A 12,684-nucleotide genomic window follows, 5' to 3' on the forward strand; every position below is an offset into this window, starting at 1 on the left:
CAATGCCCATTTCATAGTCACAGAAATGATATTTCAGTTATTGTATGTTTTGAATGTTAACTTGCCATTACTATCGTTTGCATGTGCTAGTCCACGACGCGGTTTGACGGTAGTATGTCCATTGCTGTTGGACTGGACATGATTGTCCAGAATATCTTTTCACTTGTCTGTATAATTTCATGAACATATTATTATGTCGATGTATTTTGAGGCCGCTACTATTTTTTCGTAGGAAAATGTTCCATTGTGGCGATGCATAGCAACTACCAAAGAGATGGTGAGACATTGGCGAATTTTTAAAAATCTTAAGATTAATTATATTAAATGAAGGACTGCACGAATGATAAATAAAACATTGGATAAACGAACGCAAAAACAAAATAAATACGGTAACCGGCAATGGCTAACAAGGGGAATTCCCGAAAGTGAGGGTCTTATCGTCGATGGCGGTCACGGGCAGTGAAGTGACGAGATTTGGAAGCGGATGATTGGATAAACCTTATCTCTCGATTTATACACCTATGGTAGATACCATCTAGGTGCGAAGGGAAGTTACTCCCGACGACTGGTCACCAGACAACAAGCCGAGGATTCGAAAAGGCTTCTCTGCGACGTGCACCCAAAATATCTTTGCACATATTATTATCTATTTGTAAATATACACACTTGTTCAGATCTAGATCTATATCGTAATAAGTACACATCGGTACTTTGGATTTTAGATGGTATAAACTAGTGCCCATTCCTACAGTAGAGGAAGTAGACATTGGTCTTGACCTAGAAACAGAGGGGCGGAGTAAGCAAGGCATTGTTGTAAACAACGGAACAACTGGAAAGATAGGTAGGGCAGGTCAAGTATCATTATCACATGGACAAGTGTATGATGGAAGTAATTTGCTTTTTACGTCAAATTTGATCACGAGTCACTGATTTCAAGGAAATAATCTTTCGACCTAATCCGTCTTTGTAGACAGCACTGCTGACAGCAGGTGACATCTGATTAACATCTCAGATTCGGGATCATCTGTGCTTTCTTTCACTTTCAAATCTAGACATATTGTATGTAGATCTATAACAACCAAACAAAACCAGTTAGTAAATTATTATGGCAGACAGTCGTTTTGTTTTGATTTTAATCCTTTGGGTAATTCCCGCAGTCTTTCAACTACCGACACATGTCAAAGGCAATTCTCTGGATAATGTGGAGCCGAATTCGAAGAGTTACTTTGATGAACTTGCAAGGTTATCCAACTACACATTCCAAGTGAGGGATACGATTGATGAGGTTGACAACGACAAATCAGATCTTCATATCCCCTCATCTTTATCAGATTTTCACTATTATTTCCAGAAAACGTTGGATACTTTAAGTGTTTTTCAGAGGAAACCCTTAGCTTCAAGTAAATCTGATTTAAATATGGCTAAGTTTCTTGCATTATTAGAGACTATTGATACCATAAAACATGAGAACAGAGAAGAATTACCACCGTCACTTTGCATCAATGACACTGCAATACTTATTAAGAGCCTGCTATCGGGAGAATCTTGGGCATTCCAATTTTTAGACGCCATAGGTAAACCTGGGCCCTCTATTACAAAAGGATGGCTTAACTTTGTTGGTAGTTATGACCAATGTAAGGCAGCTACAACAAACAAAACAGAAGATGGAAATCAATTCAGCGGTGGCTACTTTACATTGCCTATCTCTATTCATGGTTCTCCCCTCCCAGCTAAAATAGGAATTTGCTTTCCAAACACCTGCAACTCAAATCAAATTACATCATTATTTAAGAAATTGTTTTCATTTGCAAATATAACAAGCATGCAAGTTGGTGAGGTCATAGAAAGCAATGTAGAATTAAAGGTTACAACTGCCACTGTAGCTGCTATTTTAATTTTACTGGCAGTCGGCAGTTTAGCTATTGTGGGAACTGTTTACGATGTGTTTTTTGTTCAGAGAGTTGGTTTTCCGACAGCAAATCATTTTGAGGTCAATACAAAAAGCTCAGAATCAAACGGTTCATCCTACGGGAGTGTTACAAATGTTTCAGAGGAGCCTAACCATGACACCGAGACAAGACTGTTACTTCCTAAAACTACTGTTGTTGATGCAGGTCCCAGTATTGGTTGGAAAGTATTACTTGCCTTTTCTCTGTACACAAATGGTAAAAAACTCTTGAACACTTCACAGGCTAAAGGATCCCTAGGTTCAATTCATGGAATTCGATTCCTCAGCATGAGCTGGGTCGTTTTAGGACATTGCTATGCTTTTGGTTCAATGAATTCATCAATTAATGCTGCAACTGAGTTGCCAATCTTGTTACACCGTTGGACATTTGATGCTATATCCAATGCTTTAGTCTCTGTTGATACATTTTTTACCCTGAGTGGATTGCTGACTTCATACATCACACTTCAGGTTTTATGGAGTGAAGGAAGAAAAATGAGTTGGCCTAAATTTTACTTCCACAGGTTTTGGCGACTCACTCCTCCATATATGTTTGCAATCGTTATATTTCTAGGTTTTCAACAATACTTAGGCCATGGACCGTTTTGGACTACAAAACAGCCAGCTGACAAAGAGTTTTGTGAGAAGAATTGGTGGACAAATTTGCTTTACATCAACAATTTAGTTAATACCAAAGAAATATGTTTTGGACATTCATGGTATCTGGCAAATGACATGCAATTTTTTGTCATAAGCCCAATCATGTTGATCCCTTTCTACTTTCATTGGATAGCTGGTGTTACCAGTTGTATTTGTGTGCTTTTAATTTCTTGGATTACCACCGGTGTGCTATCTTATCAGAATGACTGGGGCGTTAGTGTTTTGTCTCTCTTGACTTCAAAACACCAGTTTACTTGGTTTGATCATTACTACATTGTGCCATGGTGCCGCATTGGGCCTTATGTTATTGGGATCCTCACTGGATATATATTAGCTAAGTTTAAGGGACAACCATTTAGGATTAAACGATGGGTCGTAGTCATGGGATGGGTGGTAGCCATTGCGTCAGCCTTGGCCGTACTCTATGGAGTGCATGGAGACCTCACTGGAGAACATCCAAGTTCTAGATCAACAGAAGCTTTCTACAACACAGTAGGTCGTTCAGTGTGGGGTGCATGCGTGTGTTGGGTCATTGTTGCTTGCTCAGCAGGCTATGGAGGTCCAGTCAATGCACTGTTGTCTTGGTCACCTTTTGTGGTTCTTGGACGCCTCACTTATATGACATATCTGATCCATCTCAATATCCTCATGGTTTTCTTTACTGGAATGGGATCATTATATTATTTAAATGACACCACCCTACCCATCATGTTTATGGGTCTTCTTGTCTTTTGTAACATGGTGGCTTTTATTGGAGTTCTCCTTCTCGAGTCTCCAATGATTGGTCTGGAGAAAGTGTTCCTCAAAAAGGAAAGAAAAGATTAAAACCCTTTATTAGGGTTCAGATGGCAATCAGTAGATTGAAATCCATTGTTTACACAGGTCTGGCTGTGCTACACATACCTGACCTTGTTTTTTCTGTAACCTTTTGCACAGGCGCTTATCACTTTCAATTTAGTTCGTCAGGTAAATCTAGCCAGTCTGTGACTGATACTAGATGATGAGTCATAGCCTTACACTGAGAGATGGAGACAATTTTTTTGCCGTTTGATTGCTTTTTTCTGAATTTCAAATTTATGTAGTAATGCAAATATAACATGTAGCAAAAATATTTTTATACTACAACACAGTGGTTAGCTTTGTTTGTCCACTTTTTTTTCCTGGGTTTTATTATCTTTTGGAGACAAATAGGTTGCCCTCCTGTTGGTAATTCAACAGCTAGTTTGTCTTTTGATATCTCCAGCATTCGTTTTATTACTTGTTTTTTTTTCTGGTGGATTGTAAGTGTAAGGGGTTTATTTTTATGGGGAGACCTATTCTTAAAGGGAGATATTAGTTTTAAAATAGGTGAAGTTGCAGAATCTGTTAATGTCACCCTCTTCTTTTTTTTGTGGGGATGCTGTCTTTACAATTAGGGGCACTGAGGAGGTACTGATGTCATTTGTATGTTTGAATAATTTGACAGGTATTGATGTGTATTGTGTATTTTGGAAACGAGTATGATAACATTGATGTCATTACACATGGAGATGTAAAGGGTATTTGGTCCATGGAGGAAGATGGACAAAGTTGTTTGCCTTATGGTGATTGATATTGAATATATTTTGAACAGATGGAAGGTCCAAAAGATCGGCCAGAAAAGAATACAGTTGCTCTATGCTTTGATCTTGAATAATTGCAGGATCAAGACTAGTTGATGTTATGTCACTTTCCTCATCTTGTGTATGGAGTACAGTCTCATCTTCTTCATTATTTATTTCAATATCCTGTTTTATCTTAGGAAAACATTTTTTGCGTGGTCTGCCTCCCTTACTTTGGGTGCCATATAGACTGCATATAGCACATTGTTCAAATGACAGATTAGGATCAAAGTCACACCAGATACTTTTGTTTCTTTCCGTGTGACACATCTCTTGTAGAAAGGTTCTTTGAAAATTTGTGTCCATCTTTTGAGATGTCAACATCAAAATATATCAGAATTTCACGTCTGTAGTCAAATGTTGATAACATAGGGAGTCCTTTAATCCTTTCAGCACAGCTCTGTACTCTTTTATAGCATATTCGACACATGCCGTTTGCACTGGCGTGGCGACTCTCTTCAGAGTGTCTCTCCATTATAACCTGAATAAAATAAATAAATAAATATGTGAAATTAAGAAATATATAACATATCAGCTTTAAGCCAATCAAATCAAATGAAATAAATGTTTCTTACCACCGCTATTTAGGTTGAATTACTCTATCATTGGGTTTGTAAATTATCATTGAAATATGCTCCTCATTTTTTGGTAACAAAAATAATTAATGAGATTCCTTTGCACACCCTCTATTCAGAAATCCCTAAATCTAAAAAAGATATCATGTGAAAGATGAATTTATCTTCTTTTCTCTGATACCTCACACGTGCCGGTAAAAACTGTTGGTTTGATTTTCTTAATTTTAAAATATTTCTTTAACTTATAATTTTAATATTTTTTCATTAAATATTTTGATTATTCAAAGGAGCAAAACGCAAACTTACCATTTAATGATGTAAACAAAAATAATTGTGTCTTGTATGTAGAGGAAAATCTGGTCTTTGTATCCTTATGCGTTTGAAAAGTGTGAAAGAGATGCTGTGTTCACAACTGTTTGATGAAAATGTGTATTTTAATGAAATTTTTACTATTCTCTGCCTGAGATAAATTTTCATTTGATGGGATTTACCTGCGGACTTAATTTATTGCCCATACACTGCCTTGACAGCTGATATCACCTTCCCCACACTGTGGCTGACAGTGGATTGTTTACATTAATTAACCGTGGCTGCCAGCTTTAAATTCATATTAAATTATGCATTGTCATAATATTGATTTACTGTATTGTAATTCATATTTCCAAAACAAGTGTCACTTGATTTACCTACTTGAATATTTTATTTTCTGAAATTTTTCCTTTGATTATTATATGGCTCCCAATCTTAATACCTAGTTCTTAAAGTCTTGAAATCAACATTGATTTGCTACACAAATGGTCTGTTCCCTTTTTTAGATATTATATCAGTGATTTGATTTGAGACATATGTGTTATTAAAAGATTGGTAATGTTGTTGTGATAAATGATAGAGGCTGATTTACTTAGTTGGGTTTTTTTTTTTTTTTGCTTGTTTTTGTTTTTTGTGGAGTGGAGTTGTTTGTTTGTTTTGTTTTGTTTTTAAAAAAATTATTTTGTTGAATGACAAAGTCTTTTTATTGGTTTAATTAAGCTTTGACATGTTTTTGGTCACTTCACGAATTTTGATATTTAACTTTACAAAATACCAGTGAGATGTCTAATGTACTAATGAGGATTTTTGTAAATTTGTTTTAAACCATTCAAAAGGCTTTAACAATATTGTTGATTTGATTTATTTATATAATTTAATTATTGAATGCACAGGACATGATCAGTTTTAAGGAATATTTTTTCATGATTTAGTTGATATTGGTCAAAAAGATAAGATTTTTATAATCCCATGTGTAAACAGCTGAGTATAATTTTGTGCCTATGGATTTGTATTCAACATCATTTTGAGTCCATATGTGATTTCCAGGTAGTTTTTAAGATGGATCCTTTTTGGATCTGCTTTTGCCCCTTTTCAAAAAAACCTGTCGCTTTGTCTTACTTTGCCTAGGGTATTTGTTCATTTAAAATCTAAAATCTTTTGACCATCTCAGTATTTATTGCCGAAGAGGTTGAATGTGTTTTTTCAAAAATCTGGGCAGGGTAAAAGGTGTAAGGAGATGAGAAAAGATTGAAGATTAAATCTTACAGCTGATTATAATAATGACTTTCAAATATACTTCTTTTTTTTTTATTCCGGACCCCATAAGAAAAACACTGTCAACTATTGTCCTCAACAGAATTAGACCGAAAATAGAAAATTATCTATCACATAGCCAAAGCGGGTTTCGCCAAGACCGAAGCACATCGGACGTTGTATGGACACATAAATGGTTGGCAGCAAAGGCACTCAAAGAAAACATATCCATAACAATAACCGGAATCGATATGTCCGCAGCCTTTGATACGATCGACAGAGGAAAACTTTTGGAGATATTAACAGAAATAGTAGACGAAGACGAGCTCCGAATAATCCGATTTCTCCTCAGCAACACAAAGATACAACCAAGGATATACGGGGCCACAAAACAGACGCAGTTCGAAAGTAACATCGGGACCCCCCAAGGAGATAGTCTGAGCCCGATTCTGTTCACAATATACTTAGAACACGCTCTGAAAGAAGTTCGAAAAGTCATTCCAAAACCAACGACTCATATTGAGAATGCAATCCCTAGAGAAATCGCCTATGCAGATGATGTCGATTTTATTGGATCAACACCAGCAAATATAGACATCATACAAAATACCCTCATGAAATATAACCTCCAAGTCAATGCCAATAAAACCGAATTTACAACAATATCGAGGAACAAAGAGGAATGGAAAAGAACAAAGAAAGTCGGCTCACTAATTGGAGACACCGAGGATGTACAAAGAAGAAAACAGCTATCAAACGCCGCACTCAGTAAACTCACCAATGTATGGATTAGAGGTGACAAAATAAAGAGAAAAACTAAACTGAAACTGTACCATGCTCTTGTAAAACCGGTACTTCTGTATAACTGCGGCACTTGGGCGTTGACAAAATCCGAAGAAGAACATCTGGATGCCTTCCATCGCACACAGCTAAGAAGGGTACTGGACATCAAATACCCCAAAAAGATCTCAAATGAATCACTCTATAAGATCACAAAAGAAAGACCAATCTCCCTTGACATTTTACAACAACGATGGCAACTTTTCGGTCACATACTACGCAGGGACAAAAACATACCAGCAAACCAAGCCATGTCGGGATACTTCCAAAAACACGGGAACCTTTTCAGAGGAAGACCGATCACAACACTCCCTGTGATCCTAAACAAAAACCTCACAACACTTGGACAAAGCATTAGTCTCATAACGGCAGGGGACCTTGAAAATCTGAGAACCCTAGCAGAGGACCGGCAATATTGGAGACACCTCACACAGGAAATACTGGAAACAGCCAAGGCGACCCGATCTTTCGGTCGAGACGCGAAAGGCATCTAATCAGAGATCAATCAGGACCCCTTTCTTTTTTCTAAAGTCCTGTCTGTTTACCTTTCATAGAGGCAGGAAACGAATCAAGGTGGTAATTGATCTGAATGCCAAAGTCATACCTTCAAAATGTGTGTTGTACAGTACTCGTTGGTTTCTAGCATGCTGAATTCCAGCAATTCCAATACAACACGCTAGAGTTTGGTGACCGAATAATATTGGTTACCTCTCATGAACATTGGATTTCGGCACACTCGGATTCCAGCACGCTTTTCTTTTTTTTTTTTTTTGGCTTCTCCTGAGAGCGTTCTTGAATCTAGTGAGAATTTATTGTGTATACAAGTTTTAATAAGCATCAAGTCTGTGAGTGAAATTACCCTTGAGTTGATTTTTTTCCCCGCCATGAACAACTTTCTTAATTAACACCTGATTTACTGTGCATATTTTTGATAATTATTCCATTTATTTATTTATACACTTGTGTATTTTATTTTATTAAAAAAATGTTTTTCGTTATACATGATGAAGAGTATGACCTTTTAAAAATAATGCATTCAATGAAATGATTCACATGTGACATCACCATTTTGCTGCCTTAAAAAAGACCAAAAGCAAAAATACAATTTTTAATGCCATATTCATATTATATTATATTACATTGATCTCGTGTGACAATCCAGCTGATTTTTCACTTATGCCAACCTGCGATTCCATGATATATAATATTCCCATTTTTTGCCCTGACGTTGATTAATGATAACGGTAATATTATTTCTTCCCTTATTCAAATTTTTATTTGTTGCCTTTGTGAGGAGGCTGCAGATTACCTTAGGATGTAAATGTTACCTTTTGACTCTCTAATAGTATCACTGTTTATTTGGCACTATCATGATCTAAAAGTACCACGAGTGAAAGATGACTTATAATTGTATAGGTTTACTTTTGGATTCTTTATCTTCTTTTTGTATCAATACTTTTACTATTAATTTCTTACCTAAATGTAATGTAAATGGTGCTGCTTGAAGCTCGAAGAAATAAATAATGTGAAATTGAATGTAAGCTTCAATTTAATATACGAAAGCAGATAAAATGTATGTTTCAGGTTTCCCTTTTATCAACAAAACAGGATGAATGAAACACTACAGACGGAAATGTCCATTTTATCTATTTTTGTATATTAAATTGAAGTTTACTTACATTCAATTTCGCATTGTTATTTATTACCTAAATGTATCACTCTCTGAAGACAACACGTAAATGTCGACTTTTCATTATCTACACTGCAGTCTGCTTAAGATAAACTGCGTTAAGTTAGACTCTTGCTTAAAATAAACTCTGACTCTGAGGCTGGTCCCAATTTTTCAGCTCTAAATCATTAGTAATTTAAAATGTGTAAGACAAACTCCATCAATGAGCTAGTCCGGATAAGATATACAACACTCATCTACCTAGATCTGCATGACTGGGACTGGGATAGACAGGGAGTCCTCTCAACCAATTCTTTTTTCATTCTCACTCTGCCTTTCCAAGTGTTTAGATCATCATATGCCTGTTCCATCAAAAAGATGACTCAAACGACAAATAATAATTGGAAAAAAAAAGTCACTTTTAGTTTTAGTTTAGTCAAGCTTAACTCACTCAACCCTAACATCGACTATATCCGTAGTTTACCCTGGTTACTTTTACCCCATGCTTATTTATTACATTTTTATGAGACAACTTATAGGCGTAGTATCAAAGCTAATGTTTTTAGTTTTTACATGTTAATGGTAGTTGAATAAAACTATCTATGTACATGCTCATTTTTAATGCATTTTTTCCAGTTTTGAAAAGTAGCAAAATCTCTAGGATTGAGTGAGTTAACATTAACAGGAAGCTGGGCTGTCTTTCCGGGGATACATCTTTAGGAGGATAAATAAATTTTTTAAATGTTTTTCACTGAAGGGTTGTTCCCCTTGAGTTTTGGATAAAATAAACCTTAAATAAGATAAGCTTTATTTTTTTTTCTCGTCCCTGGAAGTTTATGTTTAAGTGGACTGCAGTGTATCTTTTTATTGGTACTATTATGACCTAAAAGTATCGTCTGTGCGAGATAACCTGTGGATGTAACTTTTGACCATCCCATTATCTTTCTTTCTTTACTGACACTAATATGACCTGAAAGTAACTCTCTTGCCAAACGCGTCAAACTAAAAGTACTAGTCGCCTTTTCCTCTTTTTGGTCAGAAATTTTCTTATAATGCTTTATAGCGACACATTTTTTTTTTTTAGCTGGACAATCAATAGTCATTTGATTTATTGTTTAATATACATGTATATGCCTTTATTTGTTTACCTTACCTTTGTTTACCTTATTTATCTTACCATGGTAACATAGAACTTTATGCAAAATTGTGAACAATGCATGATATACTGTATTATTATTATTATTATTATTATTATTATTATTATTATTATTATTATTATTATTATTATTATTATTATTATTATTATTATTATTATTCTGGGTGGGGATCCTGACCTCCCATAGTGGGCAGGGGGGTCCATACTGTGTCTTCTATCCCCTTCTATCTGTTTTTCAACATGCTCTCTGTCTTTGTCTTGGAATTAGATTTCTTGGTTTTGTCCTGGCCTTGGCAGGAGTCCTGGCTGGGAGGGAAACAGTCAAATGCATAGAGTTATTGTTTTGGGAGAAATTTTTTTCCTTGTAAATCATCTCTCTGTTATGTATTATTATATTTATTTTGAATGTATAATGTAAGCATTTGAGTGTATTCCTCTTTGTTGGATCTTGTGCTTGTGTCCGGATGGGACTTTTAGGTGATCTCAAACTTAAGTACATTGGTGTTCCCCTTTGTCTTACCTTTTCTTGGGTGCTTTAATTGTAATTCTGGAACTTTTTACTATCCATTTTCTTCCTTTTTACTGGCGCTGATATAACCTTAATGTGTTGCAAGCGCCGTAAGCGGGTGGTTGGATGGGAGCATCACCCTTGAATCATATACCTATGATGTTCGCATGGGTGTACGATCCGATAGTGATGTCGTTTCTTCTCTTTACTAGCCTATCCTGCTTCTTTGGTTTGTGATTGTATTTTTGACAGGGGATATTTTTTTTTCTGTAAATCTTCTGCCTGTTTGTTCTTGGTTATTTATAATTTAGCTTATGATATCTTTAGGTTATGATTTTGATTTACATTTGTACTATTTTTGTTAGATTGCTTGTTTTTTTGTTTCAGCGGTCTCTCATATAACATCAATTGTGTTGGAAGAGACCTAAAGCAACAAACAAACAACAAACAAACAAGCGCCGTAAAACCCTTAAAAACAAAAACAAACAACATATTATTATTATTATTATTATTATTATTATTATTAGTAGTAGTAGTAGTAGTAGTAGTAGTAGTAGTAGTATAGTATTATGTATATATACTCTGTCTCCATAGCTACATAAAGTGCAAGGGTGCCATGATTTAACCATACACATAGTGTCATGTATTTGTATATTGATCAATCATAAAAATTCTGATATATTAATCTGGATGGTAATAACCCCCCTTTCCCCCTGGTGTATCCCACATTACTCAGAATGAAAGCACAAAATCAAATTTTAACCTTTTTGTTTGTGATTTTACAATCCTGAAGTCAAATTTTGAATGTTTCTTATGAATGATTTCCTATCTTTTTTTCACATAGGTCCTACCTTTTTGTTTGTATTTTCCTCTAGATATTTTAACTTTTATGCATCTGGCCAACCCTCTCTTGCTATTTCCAAGGAATTATTATTATTATTATTATTATTATTATTATTATTATTATTATTATTATTATTATTATTATTATCATAATCATCATCATCACCATAATATAATCAGATGTTCATTATAAATCAATGTATGTGTCTATATATCCAAGGTAATGTAAAATACCAATGTAAAATTACATTCAACAGTACTTTGCATCTCAATGTACTCTTTATCTTTATTTCATTGCACCAAGAGTACGTAGTAAGAATTCAATCGATGCATCTATGATGATGACCCACCGCCTCCATCCTTATATACCAGTGTAAAATTGACTTTATTCCACCCCTCCCATTCCCATTCATGACTTATTGATCTCGGACGATTTGGTTGTATGTAAATCCTCGTTGGGCATGGTTTTGCTCGTGCACTGCCTGGGGTCCTTTGCTTAGAGGTTGACTGTGACAATCTTTATCAAGAATTCTATTTTTATATTTGCACAAGATAGTAAATATATATATATATATATATATATATATATATATATATATATATATATATATATATATATATATATATATATATATATATATATATATATACATGTATATTTATTTTTTTTAGAACGGAAAAATAATATCTATATTCCTTTAAAAACTTTAACGAAAGTATCACCTATGTCTTTCCCAGCCTCATGTTGTGAATTATGCCTTTCTTTTACGAGTACTAATTTACAATTGTTACACCTCAAATTGTTGTAGTCTCATGGTTGTGTGGGGCGAAAACTCTCAAACCAACGCAAAAGACATATTATTCCTTATGACCACAGAGTTAAAAAAGACCTATGGCAAACAGCGATCGTTTTTCAGTCATGTAAATAATATAATCTATAATCAGACAGGTGATAACCCAGTTACTTTCATGACGAAATTAAAAAAGATAATGTCTTATATTTATCATTTTTGATATTTTTTAAAATTTAAAGACAACTTTACTGGAAGTTATATACATTCCCACTTTGCTCCGATATATATTATATATCATATTATCACGAACTATTTCCCTTATGTCTCACTTTTTCTAGAGCGTGGCGCATGTGATCCTGGAGGAGGAGGCACTTACTTAAATCTAAACTTTTTACTTACTTTCTTTTTTTTTTCTTAACTACTCCAAAGGATGTAACCTACAAGTGTCGCGAGCTTATGAGGATATAAATCCTAACAGCTGTTGACTT

General features: G+C 34.8%; 1 protein-coding gene across 1 annotated transcript; it reads left to right on the plus strand.

Moving 5' to 3' along the window:
* The first annotated feature begins 576 nt into the window (after positions 1 to 576).
* Positions 577 to 7,063, plus strand: LOC144958479 (nose resistant to fluoxetine protein 6-like). The gene has a single exon (XM_078890458.1). It carries the CDS (start codon positions 1,106 to 1,108, stop codon positions 3,431 to 3,433), a length of 2,328 nt encoding a protein of 775 aa, XP_078746584.1. The 5' UTR covers positions 577 to 1,105; the 3' UTR covers positions 3,434 to 7,063.
* The last annotated feature ends 5,621 nt before the right edge of the window (positions 7,064 to 12,684 follow it).

The sequence above is a fragment of the Berghia stephanieae genome, chromosome 13, assembly GCF_034508935.2.
Source record: "Berghia stephanieae isolate SIO BIC M18660-M18661 chromosome 13, UCSD_Bste_1.3, whole genome shotgun sequence".
NCBI classification, from domain to species: Eukaryota; Metazoa; Mollusca; class Gastropoda; order Nudibranchia; family Aeolidiidae; genus Berghia; species Berghia stephanieae.

What these genes read in the sequence shown, in the direction of transcription:
- LOC144958479 (XM_078890458.1), top strand. Translation starts at nt 1,106, where the DNA reads ATGGCAGACAGTCGTTTTGTTTTGATTTTAATCCTTTGGGTAATTCCC.